At 39.2% G+C, this 22,892-nt stretch overlaps 1 protein-coding gene across 3 annotated transcripts; it reads left to right on the forward strand.

The window, feature by feature from the left end:
* The first annotated feature begins 1,970 nt into the window (after window positions 1–1,970).
* rnf44 (ring finger protein 44) lies at window positions 1,971–21,946 on the forward strand. Of its 3 annotated transcripts, none has more exons than XM_063876183.1 (11): window positions 1,971–2,227; window positions 5,886–6,078; window positions 6,833–7,055; window positions 7,755–7,922; window positions 8,353–8,526; window positions 8,644–8,805; window positions 9,937–10,052; window positions 10,289–10,376; window positions 17,622–17,743; window positions 17,835–17,934; window positions 18,026–21,946. In XM_063876183.1, exons 2-11 carry the CDS (start codon window positions 5,972–5,974, stop codon window positions 18,086–18,088), a joined length of 1,323 nt encoding a protein of 440 aa, XP_063732253.1. In that variant the 5' UTR covers window positions 1,971–2,227; window positions 5,886–5,971; the 3' UTR covers window positions 18,089–21,946. The 3 variants fall into 3 exon arrangements, with proteins under 3 accessions (XP_063732253.1, XP_063732252.1, XP_063732254.1); XM_063876182.1 differs by lacking the exon at window positions 1,971–2,227 and adding an exon at window positions 3,867–4,248; XM_063876184.1 differs by lacking the exon at window positions 1,971–2,227 and adding an exon at window positions 3,867–4,248 and having other exon boundaries at window positions 7,755–7,874.
* The last annotated feature ends 946 nt before the right edge of the window (window positions 21,947–22,892 follow it).

The following is a 22,892-nucleotide window of genomic DNA, read 5'->3' on the forward strand; positions in this document are numbered from 1 at the left end:
CCAAGGGTTCATCAAAGTTATTAGTTCATACTGAGGGTGACATGAGGGCAAGCACTAATGATGTTAGCATGGCTAAAAACTACATTATGATGCTAATTATTTCAATTTACAGTCCTGTCTATTTTTTTTATTGGAAAATGTTCTCTGATGTGCTTTCCGCACATTGTTTTTAACTGGATTTTTAAGTTGATGTTGTCTACTGATGTATTCTGTGCTTTTTATTGTCATTTATCTTTGGTTGTTTTTTTTACAAATAACCCTTTTTAATTCTCTATTTTTCTTGCTAAATTGAAGTCCTTTTTATAAACCTGTGAAAAGTATCAAAAATGATTGTTAAAATAGTTTTTTAGAACCTAAGGAGCTAGGAGCTAAATGTGTATACTGAAAAGTATTAATTTAACTTAACAGATACTGTATACGTGACCCTTTATAAAGAAGTTTACAACCAAATTTGTGTGCTTATTAACAACAGGAGTAGGTATATCCACGTATAAGGTAAATTAGTCTGGGTATTGAAATCATACCAGAAAGCCCTTCCTGCAATCAAAACCTATTAGACTTTGCTTTATGATTTACAGTATTGAACACAACACTGCCACAGCCCGACCTGCAATAAAGATATAGAAACAGGCGGGAACGTCAACAAGGATTCCAGTAAACAGGAACTTAAATTAAATCAAATAAAACACATCTTAAATCTTAACTTTAATGAACGACTGAAAGATCCAAGGGTCAATCAGGGTGTTGTCTTTCCAAAACAATATGATAAAGTCTTGATATTTTATGACACACACTGTCTCATGAGTTACGTAACAGAATGTCAGGAGAACAAATTAAATGTCATAAATAATAATAAATGATATATTTATAAAGATAAATGTCTTGATAAGTGCCATTACATGTTGGAAGGTTTTTCACTAATTACTGTAGCTGATATCATTTATAAAACTAGCATACTCTTTCTTCATTCTAATTTTTTTTCTGTTTACTTTTTTCTGATTCAGTTTTTCCAGTAAAAAGAGGCATTATCTCTGCTTTTGAGGTGGAGAAACAATATTAGGTTAAGGTAGAATTATCAATTTTTTGATATTATCTAGTTTGTAGGATTAGTGACATTTGTCTCCCTGCCTTCTGGGGGAAATAATTGTCTCACAATATACATCTCTTTGTGCATGAATGTTTAAATACCGAATTGTGTTGAAAAACGTCTTACAAAATTATTTTAAAAAACAAAAGTGATTAACATTGACATGGCTTTAATTCTGTTATATAAACTTTTAAACAAGTTTACCAAAATGTACCAAAAGTTAATACAAAAATGCACACTGAAACACACCTTCTCTAAACCAAGTGAACCATGCACATTAATGGCTATGTGTTTTTTTTGCGAGAGAAAAAAAGAAGCTCTTACAATCTTAGGTGCTTTCACTCAATTCACCGTTACTTGCCTCCAATAAAACTCTGGGGGAAATGATGTGTGCTTTTGATCCCATTATCTGACCCATTATCTGACTTGCTTTGCAGATTAAAAAACAGAGGATAAACAGTATGCTTGATGAAGTAAACTTTCCAATACAGTAGTAATGCTGAATTTGACAAGAGTTTATGAGCTATAAAAGGGAAATGTCCAGAGATATAGTCCGAAAAGTATAACAAAAAGCCAATAATATAGGTTGCATATATTTGACTATTATAGAAGTATATTATATAAAGGGAGGAGACCATTCTGTATAATGAGTGGGTTACTTTAACCTACGTACTTCTGGGTACTTTTTCTCTCGTTTACACTCCCGGAATACAAATAAACGCTGACAACAGGCGACCCTTAACTTTCGAGTCAGACTGACACATATTTTATGTCCATTACGGTAAAAATGTCAGCATGGCGTGTGCTCTCTGCTCTGCAAATACGCAAAAATGGGGGTGTAACAGGGAACTGCAGAAACTCAAAGCCACCGTTGGGCCGGATTACCATTTCCAAAACCCAAAAATGGCGATTACGGAAATAATCACGGGGGTTGCAAAATCATAAACCCGCACAACATACAGACAGATCGCGGAGATAATACGACAGTCTAATGTTTAGCACCTTTTTGACAGCAGTGGTGAAATCCACGGAATGTTCCACACGGGAACAGCTGACAGTAGGATGCCGCACTTAGCCTAACGAGATGTGACCATTACGAGGGAAATATCAATGATCAGATGTTTGCATATTAACAATCAGGTAACTACAAGTCTCCTCTTGTTATCGCTTTGTCTGGGTTGAATGTGGGAGATTTACGGTGGGTGTTTGCGGGAGATGGTTAGACGGGTTATTATGGCTGTCATCCTGCTCAACCTCCAGCCCCTCCTTGTTTTACTGCTACCGAGTGCTATGTTGTAATGTTTACATTTAGTCTATGGTGCACACCACTGTTGCTCTCCTTACACCGCTCTTCTTTTGGTGCACTCTGCTGTATGCATTCAAAAGACTCATACGTTGGAACACTCAAAACAGACGAGGACATGTTTTATTAACTCTTACTGGACAAAGTGGGCCTGATAGGTTAGCTTATAAGGCCTAATAAAGCTTGATAAATAAAAGTGCAGCATCACTTTAAGTCTTTGCAGCTCCATTCGCATTCCTATCATAGAAAAATGTCGTTGACTGACAGAGGGTTCTCACTTTAACATGGAAGTGCAACATTATATAACCGGCTAGTTTACTGTAGGACACTGTGGCCTCCAGTGAGAATCACAACATACTGTAGGCAGTGTTTTACAAAAGAAACACTTAGTGTTGTAAGTTAGCTAAAGCATTATAATGCAATGTTAGCTTAAAATGATTGTTTCTGAAGTGAGACATGTTGGTACAAGAGAGATGCTTCAGTCTGAAACTTTTCCTGTCAGTGATGCTCAACTGGTTAAATATGTCCATGCTTATTTTTCCAAAAATAATTTAAACCATTGAATCCTTTTTATTAATAATAGTTATTGTCAGTGGAGGATGTATTTCATTATTGTATAGACAATAACAAAAACAAATAAGTCCTACATTTAAAATCAATTAAGCAAATGTACATACAGTATGAAGATTACATTGAAGATTCATAATTATTACTCATTATGCACTATAACGAGATGATTATTATAAACTAATTCATTCAAATGCAAGCAGTACTTTGATGTATATATGTTAGGGTGGAGCTACAATATTAATAATGTATTCTATAAAGATGCATCAATCAATGAAAATAAAGTACAAGCACCTAAAAATTAACCCAAAATGCTCAAGCAAGGAAAAGAAGAAAGTATGGAATGTCCCAATATGTTTTAGGTCTGGCATTGGGCTTACTGTTAGGATTAGGGATATTTAGGTAAATAATGTTTTGCACAAGTGTTTGTTAACCCTGCAACCTCTCAGAGAGATTTTATCCTCCCTGACAGGCGTTAATCCTGCACAATAATCAATAATTCACATTAACTGGCTGTTTTTTTTAATTAATCTTCTAGTTCATGTTCAAAGTATACATGTTATTCTTTGTTTAATTCAAAATGTTTATTAACACTACATTCCAAATGTATATTTATGTATAGATGTGTATGTTTAGATTTAAAATGATGTTGCTGCAACTCAAACATTTCCAAAATTTGGATCAATCGAGTACTTATCTATCTATTTCGTGTACAAAGTTTTGGCAATACTGTATGCGATTATGGTCCTGCCAATAAAAAGCTATTTTAATTGAACACAATCGTAAACTACAAGTAACAACAGGAACTGCTTGTTTTTGATAGATGGTAGTTAAGACTGTCTGGATGTCCACTGTTCGTATTTGCTGCGCGCTGATTGGTCACTTAGACCAGGGGGCGTGGTTTCGCCATAACAATGCATTTCAAGGAACATACACGCGCCAAGGAATGTCTCATTTCGTTGTGTTGCTAATGTTATCTTTTTCTCTAACGGTTAACGGTATTTCCTGCTCGTGTGAACGTGGCCGTTGACAGACAGGGCATTTTGCATTTTGGGGAAAATAACGGTTACCCTATGCAGCAGTTGGAGTGTTAGCTGACAGGCGTTAGCAAGCTACTAGCAGCTCCGTCTGAAACAAAACAACAGTGGATTGATATTCAGGTTACGTTGGGTTCTACCTGTTGATGGTGATCGGTTAACGTGCAAGGATAACTTAATGGGACACGACCTATCGGAGGCTGAAGCACCTGCCATTCCCTCTTCTCTCCGAGCAAGCAAACTAAGCTAAGAAAGTAAGATGTGGTCTGTGTTGTTGGCCAACTGGCTCAGCTAATCCTGTCAATGCAATGCTGATTTCTGTCTGGTGTCACATTGGAATAATATGCAGTGTTAGTTGAGCAGATGTCATAAAACATGTATTAGCATGCTGGCTAATTAGCTAATGGTCTGCAGCTGGTGTGTCCTGCCATGTCGGGACAAAGCATTAGCCTAGCTTGGCTAAAGTTAGCTGCTCTCCTTCAACAGGGGACGTCGAATTAGCCCCGACAATGAAGAACCAGCGGCTGCCAGAGTGATGATGTTTCTCATTGTTATGCAGTGTTTTGTGCGGGCGTATGCATAATATCGGTAGAAAACAGTGAAACTTGATTGCATGATAGCTAGCGGTTCAGCTTGCCTTCCTCATCTTTTGTTGTTGCTTTGTCTTTTGAGCACATGGCTTTCCATGTTTTTGTTCAGGCAGGCTACAGCGACCCCCATTTATTCTGTCACTGAATTTACCACGTTAATTACTTTGACACTTCTGTATTAAATGCTTTTCTATTTTTGTTTAAGTCAACACATGTACAGTGTTTGTAATATCCTAATTATACCATATGTATTGTGTTTAACTGAATTGACATGCATATGTGACTTTCTTTATTAGGGATTACATGAATTAGGTCACGTGGACTACATCTTCAGTCCAATAAGACACCTGTGGCTGATGTCATACTGCTATTTGTTTTATTATCGCTAACACTGAAACGCACAATGCAAGAACCCTTTCAATTGTATTACTAGTACAGTAATGTGCGAATTTTAACAGCATCCATCATTGGAGGCAAATGCCAGCTTCCAAGAAGGTAAAGTTAATGGAAATAAATATCACCCGGATAAATAAAATAATCTCTATTTGTTCCAAATTACAAGATCCAAAGGCTTTATTGTCATGTAAACTAAAGCATAGGCCTAAAAACACAAATCTAAGGTTCCAGGTTCCCCCACAATGAAACTTACAGCATACTTAAGACATAACATGAAATAAAGAGTGCAAGTGACATAATATAAAATGTAGAAATGATTCAGATAGAATGGGATAAAACAGAATTTACAATGTTGAACAGCAGATTTGAAATATAGGCCATTTTATAATAAAACAGTGCAATAAACAATTCTTTAAACAACAAAGGGGCTTCAGTAAAATAAAAGTCTCAAATCACTCAGAAATACTTCTTGCATTCCTAGTTTGGGGGATTTACATCACTCTTAACTTGCATTTGGATGGTTTGAGTTTCAACCTAAACAGTAGAGGAGCTTTTATACTTATTAGTGTTCCTCAAATGTCCTATTTTACTTACTATTATTTGACCATCTACTTTATTAGCATATAGTTGTATACCGCGGTTTTAATCATCATGTCTAATCCCAATTGGGTCTATGGTGTAACGAAGATCAAAAAGGATTTGAGATTTCTTGTATAGATGAAGTTTAAAATGTGACTGTACACATGTCACTTGATGGCTGTTACATTCCTGTTGTAAAAAGCAAACTAGCTACTTTAAAAAACGTTTTTCTCTAATGACCATACTTTTTTCTCAGTTGATGGATAAAGGTTTGAAAAAGGCATAAAAAGCAGGGTTTGATTTTTTCAATTGATGTGTTTTTGCAGGGTTGAGACAATCAGAGGCAACATTCAAGTGCCTCCACTGAAAAATTTCCTTTCCCAGAGCGTGACTCGTCTGCACGACGTCACCAATGCGACCATGGGAAATAGCAGTAAATAGGCTGCCACCAACAGCCCCCTTAAACCCGAGGAGGTTCCTTGGAGAGCCCTGCAGTGCCCCCGTGCATCTCAGGAGAAGGTAAAACATTTTCACGGATACATTTTTTAAATTATGTTTTATATAATCTCAAAATATTCAAAAATAAGATTAGATTCTTTCCAGTTGAACCAGATATCATGAGCTTTATGTGTATGCCTTACTCATAGGCATATAACCTGAATCCTGGCTTTAATCTCAATGTAAATGAATAGTAAATAAACAGTGTATTGCTACATCATATTTCCAGCAAAACTACACACTGACTCATTAATAAAAGTCGGGTTAATGGAGCACTTTAAGCTTGAACACATGTCAAACAAAACCATCAGAGACACAACATGCCTGTGTCCCTATAAGATATTTAAGAAATAAAAAACAATAGTTAGTATTGGTGTAATTTAGTGTTTACTGACCTGTGCTTCAACTAACTAAAATTGGTGTAAAGTTATGCCAATAATTTAAGAAATATTTCACTTAAATGATCTTGATACATAGGCTTGTTGTTTCACAAATACCTTTTTAAAATAGTAAATCTTTACGGCAAATTTGTATCAATATATCTTAGTCATTAAAATAGAATATCACTATACGAGTACTGTGACTTTGATAAGGTCGTTTGAGCTTTGTTGTTTTAAAAACAGATCATTTAAAATGTACATTTTCTGTGAAAATGTGGTCCTGCACCAAGACTTTTTGCAATTGGGAGATATTTTAAGGTGTGCATCATCAACAGGTCAGTTTATTGGGATAGAGATTGTACCCATTGTTAATCTTGTGCTGTGTTTCCTTACAGTCCACCAGTGAGACGCCAGTGGGGGAGACGAGACAGGCCTATACTGCACACTTCTCTGGTCCATGATGAGAACTTCCATCATCTGCTTTTCTCCCAACATCACCAACAGGTTCCTTTAGATGAGTCCAGACAATACAGCCACACCAGCACACCTCCACGCATGCTTCACCCTGCTGCTCACCTGCCCCAGCAGAGCCCCATCATGGTGGACCTACATGACCAGGTAACTGGAAAGAAACCTGATAACTTAAGATCTGACAATGTTTGTTGTTTAATTAAGCATATTCCTCACTTTGCTGTACATAAAGATGTTTTATGGAACATTTCTGTACCTTTTTAAAACATTTTAAAAAATGGTTGATTTGTTTACTAACATCATCCAGAATGTATCCTAGTTCCAACAAACCCACACGGAAAAAATGGAAACAAAGACTTTAATTAAATGGATTATGTCAACAGATTTCAAATAACTGTATTAGGTTAGTTAAAATCAATAATGTTAGTTAAATAAGAAATATGAGGTTCAACTTAAGTAACCTAATAAAGTTGTGTGATAATTTGTTGACATAATATGTTTAATTAAAGTCAACATTTCAGTTTCTTCAGTGAAGAGGAATCTGTAATATAATTAAGTTAATAGTGCATTTCATTTGGTCTCCTGTAGTAGCACCATATCCCCTCTGTGCATGCAGAGTATGTTAGTAACAGTTTTAAGATACATTTTTTAGACTGGTTATTCATACTATATATTTGACCTGGATTTTAGGCATTGGCTTTATTCATTGTGTTCAATCACCTGTTGTTTTTGAGAGGAGCAGACCTTCACTGTGTTATGCAATGAGTTCTTTTTTGCAGTCAGGCTTCTGTTGCAGGCAGATTGTGGAGTCACCCCTTCTCTCCCTCCATTTTTCTTTCTTAAAAGATGCACCAGGGATCCGTTCCAATTTCATACACTGTTACGACGGTGACGACCCATGGATTTCCCATCCACACCGGGCAGCCCCTTCCAGGGTGCAACACTCAGCAGCTCCCAGCATGCTCGGTAATGTTCAGCGGACAGCTCTCTCTGCTCTGCTGCCTTCCTCCTCCTGTGAGTTTGAAAAGGAAGAGCCAAATGTCAGTGGCATCCATGTAGCACACCATACCAGCCATGCAATCTGTCACCGTTCATGACTAACAAATAAGCTGCTGCTGTCACTGTGCAGGATTTGTGCTTTAGTTTTGATTTTCAGCACTAGTATTAGAAACATAAAATATGAGTCTGTGGTTAGATCAGTTTGTGTGGACAAACAGTCTTCACAGTAATTGTTAGTGTGGTGCCAGTGCTGTGGATTTATGTGTCACATCGCTTCTGTTCACTACACTCTTACAATATGCAATCATTATAAATACCTGCAAATATGAGGCACATTTGCTTTGGTTATGCACAGGCTGCTTAAAGTGTTACTTGTTGACATAAAATACAAATAAATTGACTTACTTAAATGTATTTCCACTGTTTTTCTTCTCTCTCTCCTCAGCTCATACAGGCATGCACCATGCAGCATATGCCCGTGTCTTATCAAGCCTATCCACCCCTGATGTCCAGCGAACATTTTGTATTGCACCCAACCCCATCTGTACCCCCCCATCAGCCGCCGCACCTTACTCCTTTGAGCCAGTTTGTCCCTTTACAGCCTCAGCACCCACGCATGGTGAGTAGTCCTCAGCATTCACATGTTCATAGACAAAACACTGGACAGGATGTAGAATGTAATTACATACATGTCTGGTCTGACTGCACTTGTCCGTCCATCTCTCTCTCCTGTTAGCCTGTACAGAGGGTAGACAATGAAGTTGACCTAAGAGGGGACCAGCACCCGTTACGGACCTTCTCCTACCCTCCCTCACACCACCCACCAGCGTTGCCTCCCTCTCTGCCCCTACAGTATCTTCCTCAAGAGCCTCTGCATCAGGAGCTTCCCTTCGGAGTGGTGAGACATTTTCAGACCTTTATGTCCCCAGGGATATTGACGGTGCACTTAGGACTTATTTTTAGCATGACCCGCTTTGCACCTGTTCAGATCGACACGTTCACAGCTGGAGGCGCTCCAGCACAGAGTCTGCAGCCCTTCCATAATCTTCAATTGTTTCATTAATGCCTGATAGCAATGATTCAAAAACAGTGGTGTACAAAGGCTTTGCTAAAATACCTCACTAATCCAAATAGCTTAATTTTAAAACAATCAGAATCACAATGATGATTGAAAAAAAAAGAAATATTTGTATTATTTTAGAAAAAAGATTTGGTTGAATGGGATATGACATCTCCCAAACTATAAACTATATTGGCTTAAAAATGTTGAATTTGGACTTTAGTTGATTAAAGCAGAATAAGAGGATATTGGTCCAAAAAGCAGTCGGGGGAGTGACAGCACTGATATTAACTTTGTGGTTTTCCCATTCTATTTTGCCAGTGTCCTTGTGAAACAAGCATTCAGTTTAGCCTATCATACATGTAAAAAAGGTCTTTAAACTTGAATCCTGCAGAAACCCCATGGGTTTCCTGCACCCTCTTAGCAGGAGGTTATAGTATGAGTAAAACTTAAATAGAGCCTTATTACTGGTCCAACTGATAACATTAAGGGCTGTGTCCTGCAGTGACTGCTCGTACAGCTCGGTGTTATCAGTTCCACTTGGACTTTACCTGACAGGTCAACATTTAATGTTACGAGGCTTCTGAATATAATTAATTAATTTGGAAACAATAAAGAAATACTTTAAGAATAACAAACATTTGGCAAAAAAATAAATAAATCTGGTGATACTCAAAAACAAATCACATCAGTTAATCAAAATACGGCACCCTTGTTCTAAAGTTCACTATTAGTGTAACAAATCTCAGAAGTAATAATCATGTAATGTTTGACAATTCAAGCAAATTCCAACTTTTACTGCAGTAAATATTCCCCTTATTATAAAAAAGTTTTAGTATTAAGCTTTTCCTTATTCCCCAAAACCTTTTTAGTGTTTCCTGAAACTTGCTGTCTTTTATGATCACCAAGTTCACTTTAATCACAAGCTGTTTGACATAACTGGCTCAATCTCTTTGGTTTTCTCCCCAGCCATATCCCCACATGCTGCCCCGGCGAGTGAGTGGACAGAGATACCGGCTGCAGCAACCCCTCCCCCCTCCTCCTCCCCCTCCATCTTACTACCCAGGCTTCCTCCCCTACTTCCTGTGAGTACCTGCAGCAAAATCACCCTGTTTATGAAGAATGTCACTTTAAATCATGCGGGTGTTTACTTCTTCTAAGTGACTGCTTACAGCAAATTACTATTCCACTAGTTGTATCAACACTGCAGCGCAGTCAGAGTTAATATGGTAGTGAATTTGGCTTTTGAATCTGCTTTTCATAAATGAATAGAGTAACAATGAGGAGTTGCAGTGATAACGTTCGCTCTGTTTCTGCTCAGGTCAATGCTTCCTGTGCCTCCAACAGCAGTGGGCCCAGCCATCAGTCTAGACCTGGATGTGGATGATGTTGAGATGGAGAACTATGAGGTAAGTGTGATAGTTTGTGGAAAAGCAAATTGGGCCACATGGATTATTTTCTCACACATTGAATATAAAGCATCGTTTTGTCTAAACCGGGTAACGGGGGTGCTGCGCCTTCTATCTTTCGGCGTGTGCCCTTATACCAAAATGCTGATTTTCCCTAGAAAACTTTAGAGTGATGCCAGAAAACAATATTTCTGTTTGTCAAAAGCAGAATTAAAAATTTATGAAATTATGGAAATCGTGTCAAATGGACCGTCAGACCTCATAGAGAGCTTTGTTTTTACGGAGCTCCGAATAAACGGGATTGATGTCCGGTTGGTCTGCTGGTGGACGAGTGGCAGGCAGCAGGCTTACACTGAAACTGAGATTTCTGAATAAGATCCTTTCAGCTTGAAGAAAAACATGAAGAAACTATTATTTTCCGCTTCGCTGTTATGCATTATTTTCACTAGTGTATATATCCAAACAGTGAAACCTTCCAAAAATATAAATACAGTACATTTAAAATAAAGGTGCTGGGGGGCGCTACTGAGCGATAAATGGAGTAAGACGTCTTTCTTGGGGCTCCTGCAGAATCTTTAATAATTCCATATTTTAACGACACTTACATTTCAAACTGTGCGTTAAAGGCTCAGAACGTATCACTAATAAGTTACAGCGCAGTCAAGAGGAAAATATCTCGGTGTATATGGCGTCAAATTTACTGAGTACGATGGCTCGTCCAAAGCAAGGCCCCACTCCTTCTCTGCAAAAAGTCCGGTTAACTCCAGCCAAACTCAACCTTTCCCAGCTAGCTTAGCCATGGAAATCGCATCGGTTAAAGCGGACATACTCGCCTCCCTAAAGGCAGACATTTCTTGCGTAGTAAGAGCGGAGTTGAAGAGTGCCCTGGCAGATGATTTTGAAGCGTTAAGGAAGGAAATGCAGGCGGTGAGAGCTGAAATTGCTAACAGCACAACCGCAATCCACACCGAAATTGAGTGCGTTAAAGCTGATGTGAAAGCCGTGGAGAATGGATTGTCAACATGGTCGGACGAAGTTGTAACTGTACAAACTACGGTAACAGACCTTCGGAAGCAAGTACAAGTCTTACAAGAAAGGTGTGAGGACATGGAGGGGGAAATATCCGGATTATGGAGGTTGAGGAGCAGCCGGGGTCTAGCTCTCCCGCGGCAGTTTCCAAACTTGTTACGGCGGTTTTTCGACTGGACAAAGAGGTTCGGATTGAACGCTCACACCGCAGTTTGACACAGAGAAAGCCGGGAGACAAGCCGGGCGTAATCATCGCAAAACTACACAACGACGGAGATGCCTTGGATATCCTGAGGAGGGCTCGCAACAGCAGTAACCAACTCATCTATAACGGCAAACCAATCGCCATATTCCCAGACTACACAGCTAACGTAGCTAAGGCCAGAGCAGCCTTCACAGATGTCAGGAAGATGCTTCGATACAGACAGGGTGTCCGTTTTGGAATACTTTTTCCTGCCAGATTCCGGATCTCCCACAACAACGAGGAGAAAGAGTTCTTGGATGCTGCGAAGGCCATGGACTATGTAAAAAACAATGTCATCCCAGCGACTGAGATGAAGACTTCTGTATCCTTATTTCACAGGTGAACTTGTGAACAAAAACCGCCTACCACTGATAACTTTATATAATTTATAATTACTTTGACTACTGAGACGCTATGGTTAGGTGTTGTTATCTTTGTTGTACTTTATTATGTGATCCTGCTGGGCTTGAGTGGCCAAGCAATAACTTTATTGGTTCTGTTAGGTTTTGCATCCTGCACTGCTAAAACCTGCTCGCACAGCTGCTTGTTCTGAGCTGCAGCTTGGGACCTTGTCCCAAATGTTTGTTTAGACACTACTGATGGCAGAATTTTTGCTATCTATAATCTTGTGTTCAGTACCTGTTGGGACCCCACTGTTCCCCAGGGATCCTGCATCATATAATGGTTTAAGTTCGTCCATACATATTCCTTTTTAATTTTATTTATTTGTTACTCTCTCTTTCTTATTTTGTGCAGACACCCCACCTTCACCCCATTGCCCCCATCCAAACATACTGCAAATATTTGCCCCCATACACCTATCCACTTTCCCTTGTATGAATACACACTTGATATTGTATACCACACCCAATTTCCTTCTCTCCATCTGCCTTCCCTCTTCGTTGCCCCAATCATAGCCAAATTAAATACTCTCTCCAATTCAAAATTTGATTCATGGGGAGACTTATGGTTATAAGCTATAATGTCAAAGGCCTTTATAATCCTATAAAAAGGAAGAAAATCCTTGGTCAACTAAAGAGAGCTAACTGCCAAATAGCATTCCTGCAGGAGATCCATCTATCGGAAATCGAACATAAAAAACTGAAAAAATCCTGGGCAGATAAAGTGTTCTATTCATCACATCAATCAGGTAAAAAAAAGAGGGGTCTCAATTCTGATGCATAGACAGGTTAACTTTGCACTAACTGTGATCCATAAGGACACTGAGGGGAGATTCATTCTGATAAATGGATTAATTGATGGAATACAAACCACTCTTATGAACATATATGCTCCTAATGAGGATGAGCAAGGCTTTATTAGTACAATCTTTAACACAATTCTGCAGCACAGCTCTGGTATTCTTTGGATGGGAGGAGACTTCAACTGTGCTGTGTCACAGCTTATGGATAGACAACCTTCCTCCAAAACTCCAACCTCTAGAATGAGTAAAATGCTTAAACATCTGTCGACAGAGTCAGGCCTAGTGGACGTTTGGAGAAGTAAGTTCCCCAAGGGCAGAGATTTGACTTTTTACTCACATAGACATTCTTCTTATTCTAGAATAGATCTCTTTTTTACACCCAAAGCAGAGTTACATGGGGTCGAGGAAATACAGATCTTACCAATTACTATATCTGACCATGCACCTCTTGCTTTATCATGGGATATAGGTCACAGGTCAACTACCAAACAGTGGAGACTGAATGCATCACTTTTGAACGATAAGGAATTTATCAGCCTTGTGAAAATTGAATTTAATAATTACTTAGATACAAATGTTTCACCCAAAATATCACCTCAAGGCATATGTTGGGGGCCGCATTATCTCATTTACAAGCGCAAAGAAAAAGAGAAGGGAAGCAAAACAGTGTGAACTAGAAGACAAAATAAGCCAGCAACAACATAAAGGAACACCAACCTCCAATCTACTTAACGCTCTTAAACTAACACGTAGGGACCTGAATAGCCTACTCTCCGAAAAGATCGAGTGCAATTTAAGGTTTACAAAACACAAATATTATGAAAATGGTAACAGGGCAAGCAGATTGTTAGCAGTGAAGAAAGTGAGATGGCGCCGAGGATGGCTGCCGTGTCTCGAGCTCCTCACCAACTCCACATCTTAGTGTTTTTATTGTTTTACTTTGTTGGTTGTTTTTAACTTTTTTTGCAACATGCAAACCGCCCAAGCGAGCCCTATCATCCAATATGATAGAGAACAACTTTTACACATCAGGTCGCTGGTGGACAGCAATAATCCACGACGACCTGCAAACAATGGAGAGTCTCTGTGTTTACCTGCTGGAGCTCTACCTGTGGAGCGCAGGAGGAAGAGACCACGAGTTTCCCGGGCCGGGGTCCTGGTCAGGCTGAGGAAACGTGAAAACAGGCCTCCTCTACCGAGTTTACTTCTGGCAAATGTCCAATCCCTGGATAATAAACTGGACGAACTCCGTAGCAGGGTGGCATTTCAACGGGACATTAAGACCTGTAATGTTTTGGTTTTCACGGAGACTTGGCTCGACCCCCGATACCGGACGCCGCCATTGCTCCACACGGATTCTCCATTCATCGCCAGGACCAGACAATAAACTCAGGGAAGAGCAAGGGAGGAGGTGTCTGCTTCATGATTAACAACAACTGGTGCTCAGATGTGGAGATCATTTCTTCGGACTGTTCTCCCAGCCTAGAGCACATCATGATCGGATGCCGGCCTTTTTATCTGCCGAGGGAGTTCACATCGGTTGTTCTAACAGCAGTGTATGTTCCGCCGCACGCTGACAACAACACAGCGCTGGAGGAGCTGTATGGGATTATCGACAGGACAGAGACTTCTCGGCCAGAGGCTGCATTTATTGTGGCCGGGGATTTTAACAGAGCCAACATGAAGAAAGTCCTGCCGAAATACTATCAGCACGTCAGCTGCCCCACGCGCGGTGGAAATACACTGGACCATGTTTACACTCCTTTCCGGCATGGATATAAAGCCCTCCCCCGCCCCCCCTTCGGCAAGTCAGACCACATATCTCTTCTACTGCTCCCGGTTTACCGGCAGAGACTGAAGAGGGACCGACCTGTGACGAGGACAGTGCAGCGTTGGTCCGAGCAGTCTAACTCTGCTCTCCGCCACTGCTTTGGCATCACGGAGTGGTGTGTGTTTGAGGAGGACGATATAAACACACACACTGACGCGGTCATTTGCTACATCGGCAAATGCATCGATGACGTCGTGCCGCGGATTACTGTACGGACATTCCCAAATGAGAAGCCCTGGATAAACGCCGAGGTCCGAGCTAAACTTAAAGCATGGGCCATCGCGCACAGCGGCGGTGATTTGGATGAGTACAGGAATTCCAGGTATGCACTCTGGAGAGCTATTAGCAGTGTGAAAAGACAATACAGGGACAAGGTGGAGTCGAACTACAAGGGCTCCAACGCCAGAAACATGTGGTCTGGACTAAATACAATAACGGACTACAAAAGGACAACGAGTGGTGCTGAGGAAGTGTCTGCATCTCTCCCAGATGAACTGAACACATTTTATGCACACTTTGAGAAGCCCCCAGCTGTGGAGGCACAGAAGGCCCAGGATCCCTGCTCACTGGTTTTAACCAGTGCAGATGTGTGTAGATCTCTGAAAAGGATCAACGCACACAGGGCTCCTGGACCTGATGGCATCCCTGGCCGTGCTCTCAAGGTGTGTGCAGTTCAGCTGGCAGATGTGTTCACAGACATTTTCAATAGGTCACTGCTCCAGTCTGTAGTCCCCACATGTTTTAAAGAGTCCATCATTGTCCCTGTCCCCAAAAAGACAAAACCCATCTGCCTCAATGACTACCGCCCAGTTGCACTCACCTCCATCATCATGAAGTGCTTTGAGCGGTTAGTCAAAACTTTCCACAAACTGTAAAACTCCAGAGTGGGTTCAAGTGGCCTAAAGATGGCATTAAATACCTGGGTATACAAATTCCCCCGTCGTTAAAAAGTATATATGATGTAAATTACAAAAGCATAATCCAGAACATCAGTAAGGATTTGGATCGGTGGACAATACTTCCCCTGTCTCTGCTGGGCCGTATCGAGACTGTAGGTATGAATGTGTTGCCAAGGCTTCTCTATCCATTTCAAATGTTACCTGTGGACATTCCTAAATCTACATTTGACAAGTTAGACAGGCTCATTTCAAGATTTATATGGCAGAAAAAGCGACCAAGAATTAGACTTAAAACATTGCAATTATCCAAGTTACATGGAGGGCTCAAACTTCCGAATCTAAGATATTATTTTTGGGCTGCACAGTTTAAACATTTAACAACATGGATCCAGGATCTTACATGTACACGATGGCTTAATATTGAAAACACTTTGTGTGTGAGACATTACCTTTCCTAGACACCCCCTTAAGGGAAATTCCAATGGGTGGATGGACAAGAGTCACACTTAACATTTGGAGGAAAATAAAATCCTCATTTGGACTACCTAGAGCAATCTCAGCACTTTCCAATATCGGGTTTATAAAGGAAGTTGTACCCTCTCGTATAGATGCAGGATTTAGAAAATGGTCAACAAAGGGACTCGCTAATCTATACCAACTCCATAAGGACAGTTACCTAAAATCATTTGATCAGTTAAAAGAGGAATTCAAACTTCCTGCCACTGAGTTTTTTTCGATATTTACAATTGAGGAACTTTCTGACAAAACATAAAGAATGGTATAAAGTCTTGGTCCCCTCTCCAATTGAAAAGTTCTTGATAAAATGACAAACAGGAAATGGAGATAAGAGAGTTATATGCCATCTTTACCAAATATTTTTAGGCATGACTATGAATAATACACTAAAGATAAAAGGGAAATGGGAAACTGAAATGAATACAGACATGGGGAGAAATATGTACTGAAGCACATCTAGTTACCAACTCTAGTTCATGGAGGGCATTTAAATGGAAGGTAATTACAATATTTTTCTGGACTCCAGAATTAGTAGCTAAAATGGGCCCAACAACTTCAAATAAATGTTGGCGGAATTGCCCTAAACTAAGAACGTTCTGGGATGATGTGTTTGAGGCCCTTAATGAAGTGTTTCATCAAAAATTCATAAAGGATCCAAAGGTTGCATTATTAGGAGTTACACCTGAAGGCATCGATGGAAGAGCTAGGAAATATATTTTACAAATACTGCTAACAGCACCAATTAAATGTATCACAATTAAGTGGTTAAAACCTGACCCCCCAACATGAAATCCATGGACTGAGAAGGTGCGGGAAATCTATCAGATGGAACAAATAACACTTTCTTTGAGACTTCAAACAGATGTATTTATTAGAAGATGGAACCCTGCCGTTACTACACTAATACAGTGAATTGATCCAAATCTCCCCACACCTTCTGGATCCTAACAGTATCTACGCCCTCCCAACCAACAATGTTTGTAGCGGCATAGGTGTTGGCAAATGAGTACACACATTAACACACAAGTCCCCCGTCCACCCCCTTCTGCACGTTTGATTTGTATTTCTTTATATCCTTATTTTTATATATATATATATATTTATTTAATTAGATTTCTTAATATATTTATATATACTTTTAATGTATTTACTCTTGTCTTCAATTCCTTTAATAGTTCTCTACTTGTATAAAATGTGCAGTTGTTGAAGAAATGGAAAAACAATATGCAAAAGTGTGAATATGTTTGTATAAGCTGCTGGAACTGAAATAAAAACTAAGTTAAAAAATGTTTTAAATAAATAAAGATGCTGACGATTTGGATGGGTTAAACATTTAGAAATATTCAAAGACTCCATATTCTCCCACCATTCAACTGTAGTGGTGTATTCCACTAGAAGAAAATATTATCTTGTTGAATTTGAGGACAAATCCTTTCTTTGTATTTTGGACAATTTGTGGTTATTCTTTTATTTTGTTGAATCAGGCAGTCTCCATATAACTTCTGTCTCTGTCTCTCTGTAGGCATTGCTGAATCTGGCGGAGAGGTTGGGTGAAGCGAAGCCGCGTGGACTCACTAAAGCTGATATAGAACAACTTCCGTCCTACAGATTCAACTCAGAGACTCATCTATCTGAGCAAACGCTGTAAGCCCTTTCCTCCCCTTTTTAATAAATCAAACCACTTATACTCAGTCGTATCGGTACCCTGGTAACCCAATCCTTTCTTTCTCTTCAGGTGTGTTGTGTGCTTTAGTGACTTTGAGTGTAGGCAGCTACTTCGGGTATTACCTTGTAACCACGAATTCCACGCAAAGTGTGTGGATAAATGGTTAAAGGTAAGTCCATGCCAACGCGTTGACATCATTTTGTATGACTGTTTTGGCCCGCTGTGCTCAACCCTCTCTGTGCTTTCCACTTCCCTTCCAGACCAATCGCACTTGTCCTATCTGTCGAGCCGATGCCTCGGACGTACACCGGGAGGCGGAGTGAGAACTGTCTCTGAGTGCTGAACTGGAAAGCTGCACACACCAGAGTCTGTCCCAGAACTGGGGACACCTGCCACCTACCCTGCGTCCTCCAGTAAATATAGCTTACCAACCCACGACTCCTGTCCCTTCCTAAATAATAAGCAATCCAGGATTTTTTCTGGAGCCTGTTGTACCTCTGCTGTGCTTCATTGCCCGAGTCTCATGAAACCCACTGCCTATCGCAGCCTATAGCCAGAGTTCTGGGATTGCCAGCCAGTTCTTGCTCTGCCCCCCTCGTTGCAGATTCCAAAGATTTCCCCTACAATGCATTATTTGCTGCTTTTGTTTACAGGGTTTCATTATTATTTAGTGGATTTGGTTGTGGTGTTCATGAAAAGTTGGAGTCCTAGCATTAGAAGAGGTGAGTCGGGAGCCCGGAGGATGATAGGCTGGACACCTTGTGCAATTAGCAGAAAAATAATAGAAAACACTTCAACATGGGTATCTGTGTCTGGAGGCGACGCCTGACCATCATAGATGCATGTTTGTGTAGGTGTTGGGCAAAGTGACTTGTTAATAATGTATGTTCTGCAATAATGTATTGATCATTTCAACAGTTATACCCCTTATTTGTTTTAGATTTGCCAATTATTTTTGTGAAAGTGTGACTTGCTGTGGTGAAATGCAGATTCTGTTAAGCCTGACATTATGGACTGCAAAGGATGGGACATGCAACTGTGGGGTCTCTTCTAGCCCAGATTTTCCACTGTGGAACACAAATCTGTACAAAGCAGTCAAGATTAATGGGCTGCGTCTTTTTGAGGTCATCCGGCATAACTGCACAAATGCTACATCCACCATCCACGTCAGCATTGTTCCTCTGGCAAGTGTGACTGCGTGTGTACATATTGTGTGCGTGTGTATGTTTGTCCTGTTCACAGAGCCAATGCATTGTGTAACCACTGGATACAGGGCAGCATGCTAGGATTTGCATGAACTGTTGATTCAGACTAGCAATATTTTAATCAAGCATTGCCACCAAAATTGTCTAATTTTAAGAAAAAGACGAGACAAAGAAGCATACTAAAAAGAACTGCTTGCTTATTCAGAAAGCGCCATGAGGGAAGACTAGCATGTGGTACCAACCTGACTGCGTGTAAGGATGGGAGTCCGAAGGCTTTGCTGATGCCATAAAGCTCTGGAGGCCTGTGCAGAAGCAATATGTGCAGCGAGTGGCGAGTTTCAAATGAACTTTCTTCCCCTTTTAGGAAGACCGGGCTTTTTATTTCATTGTTTGTGAGCCAAATCCAATACACAGCTATAGCCTACTGTTCAAGATTTCAGATCTGCCTTCTTATGACCTTGACAAGCACAAACCTATTACTAATCCTGAAAATACTTTGTCATTTCCACTTGTTTTAAAAGTATGCAGTTTAAAAAAAAAAAAAAAGTTTATTTATTGGTTTAATCTTCTGGAGAAAATACATTGAAGGAAACAGTTGGAGCACTAACATGTCTGTGCAATGTATGTGTTATAACTTGGTCAGGTCATTATCTAAGGCCATGGTGATGGTGTTGTAAAAGAGCAACTGTATGTATAGCTTCAGTGTGAATGCTTTTAGATAAACGTTTGAAGACAGAAGAATGTTGAAAACCCTTGTAGAAGTCACTGGTGACACACGTTACGCCAACTGTGCATCCCACAGGGTTAAAAAGGACAAAGCGGGAGTGTTTAGTAGTGTAGAAACACTGTTAGACTTCTAGTTCCCTGCTTGTGTTCACACTTTAAAAAAAAACAGGACGCATTTGGGGTGGGAGGGAGAAGAGCAACAAATGGACTTTTGCTTTGGATTCACTCTTGTCTCTTAACTGCCCCAGTAAGCACTAACAGGCAGTTGTAACCTTTTGCTTTTATGTGTAAAGGGATCTTGCCTTTTTCTTTACTTTTGTTTCCAAATTGAATGTGAGTCTTTGACGTGTGTACCACCTTCAAGAGAAAAAAAAAGAAGCCATTTAATGAGTTAAAACCCACAGCTTTGAGAATTAACCTATGTGTACATATCTATTTGCTGGCATATATTGTAAGTTTAAAAAAAAAACACTCAGGGCCTCTCGGTATATAAAAGATAAAGGAGAACAGTCCATTTCAAATGAAAAGGATGCCATGAAAAGGGTATATCTGAATTTAGAATGGTCCTTTTCCTCAGACTACAAATAATTTAATGTAATCAATTATAATATTCTGTTTTGTCAGAAAATAGTAGATATTACATCATTTAAAGACAGGCATGCGAGAAAAAACATCAGTAAATATGTTATTAATATTCACTGAAAAGACGCAATGTACACTGCAACTCATTACAAGTGTATTATTCAAAACAGTTTGACTTTTGTTACTCAAACCACATGTTAAACATAGCGGTTGTGAACCCATTTCTTAATGTGCCACGGTGCACACTATCCTACCTAATTCACTCCCAAATCTACTTCAGAGGTGTTTTGCATGACTTTAAAAAAAAAGTATAACAAATGTGTTATAGCGGAGGATATTGCTAAATCTGGTGGGGACCTATTTAACGGTGCACAATATGCATGCTTGTCAACGGGATCCCAACTGATTTTTAGCTCTAGTTGGCTTTTGGTTCTGGGGGTTTGGATCTTAACGCTCAGCTGATAACTGCCATGCATTGTACTGCACACATTTGTAATAGAACTGAATGACTACAAGATTTTATTGCGCTTCATTTTATAGGAAAAAAAAACTGGTCTTGATTCCAGAAATTCTTACATACATTGTGTTACTGTTATTGCCCTAATGACTGAAGATGACATGCTCTGAAACTACTGTAGTTTATCAAAAGCCATAGTGAAAAGGTGCTAGATGTTCTGCTTTTAGGTATGAAAACTCACCTGCGTGAATGCAATAGTTTGTCATGAATCCCATGTATTCTTAAAGCATGTTATACTAATACCCCTAAACAATGTCAGTGAAAATCAATATAGTTTAAGGGATTTAAAAAAAAGAATAAAGTGTTGTCATACTTATTTCAGTGTAGTACTGTTACTGCCTATCAGGCTCTTGCTCTCAGTGTTTCAATATCTTAAAATGTATTGTTCACATATAGATACCTTAACTCATGGTAATGTTAGCACTCTTATTTTTTAAGAAAATATTTGATTGACGATATCCAGCTACCCTTTCAAATGAAAAGAGAACCTCCCATTAAGGCCTAGGTAACGAGGTAACTTGATGACGACTGAGAATAGAGTCTTGTAGTCTTTCTGTTAATAAGAATTATTGAATAATCTCACAGCTTGTGTGGTGCAAAGATGTGTTCCAATAAGCAGCTAAAGTTGATTTAGGATTTGTGATTGATTGCTCCGTAGATGCCATTTATTGTTTACCAATGACTTTTGCTGTGGTGGGATAGTGGTTTACTGTTCTTACTCTCCCTGGCCTCTAGGGGTCCATGCCTGAACACCAGACTATCCACCCGCTAACAGAGCCAGGGGCATGTGTTCTGTGTTAGGCAGATGTTTTGCTTTGGTACTTGCACATTTACAGTTACCTCATTTTTTCCATGTTTGTATTGGGGGGTGGGGAGGGACAACTAATATATATTATATAGGAAATGGTTCTTATTAATGTTATAATTTTTCATTCCATTGGAATCATATTGTTTGTAGCATTTAACATAACTAGTTAGTGTATTATATATATACATCTGTATACTGTTTGAAATTTTTAAGATTTGTACTTTTTTTAAATGAAAGTTGCTAGTTATGCTTTACCAGGTAGTGCAATCATATTTTTTTTTTATTGTTGTGGCTGATTTGAAAGGGTTGTTCACTAATAAATGTATGATGTATACTAAAATCATGTTTGTGTTATTAGGATCTGAGCACTGACAGTCAGGGTCGAAAGGACCTATTGGAATTGTAGGAGTTAATTGAAGTATCAGAAAAAAATATTTAGTATAGCATTTCAACATTATGGGAAACATGTTAGTATAAAGCATGTCATAAATAAGTATATGTTGAAAACATGTTAAATAAAAAGACAGTATAGCATGTCAAAAAATATTAAGTAAAACTACATAGAGTAATGTCATATGTTAATTATCAGAAAAAAAGTATAGTCTGCCGAATAAACTAAATAGCATAGTGTGTCAGATTCATGTCAGTGAAGCAGGCCATACAAGCAAAATGACATATTATACATCACAATAACATGAGTCAAACTTTTGAAAAAGTCTTAAATTCTAGTATAGTATAATGTCATAAAAATGCCGTACGTCATTAAAAAAATCTCAGTTGAGTATGATATAAAAATGGCATTGTAAACAACATACAGCTCTGCAGAAACATTGAGACCACATCATCAGGTTCTTGATTACTAGGTATGTGTTTGGGTCAAATGAATTATTATTTATTGTATTCTATAAACTACTGACAGCATTTCTCAGTGTTGGAATTCAACAGAAAATGGAATGACTGCCATACATGTAGATATTGAGATTTAAGATAAAGTTGGAGTGGTCTCATAATTTCTTCCAGAGCTGTAGTTCCTCAAAACAGCGCCCACGGGGTAAGGATGATAGTATTTTGTGCTGAACATGACATGAACATTTTAATTATCCACAGTTCATTCTTATACTCTCACCTTCAACAGCCTACATGTAATATATACTGTACTCTAACGGCTCCCTTTACAAGCGTCTGTCAGGTTAACTAGGACAACTTCTGGAAAGGTAATGAAATTATAATTCTAACATGTAACTAAAATATCTGACTCATCGAAACTACAGCTTCATTCAAGGGATTCT

This window comes from Eleginops maclovinus, chromosome 23 (assembly GCF_036324505.1).
Source record: "Eleginops maclovinus isolate JMC-PN-2008 ecotype Puerto Natales chromosome 23, JC_Emac_rtc_rv5, whole genome shotgun sequence".
Lineage (NCBI taxonomy): Eukaryota > Metazoa > Chordata > Actinopteri > Perciformes > Eleginopidae > Eleginops > Eleginops maclovinus.

Excerpts from the sequence above, each read along its gene's own strand:
- rnf44 (XM_063876183.1), top strand. The coding sequence starts at position 5,972 with ATGCGACCATGGGAAATAGCAGTAAATAGGCTGCCACCAACAGCCCCC. Across the intron at positions 6,079-6,832 it reads CCCGTGCATCTCAGGAGAAG|TCCACCAGTGAGACGCCAGT; the intron begins GTAAAACATTTT and ends GTTTCCTTACAG. Across the intron at positions 17,744-17,834 it reads CATCTATCTGAGCAAACGCT|GTGTGTTGTGTGCTTTAGTG; the intron begins GTAAGCCCTTTC and ends CTTTCTCTTCAG.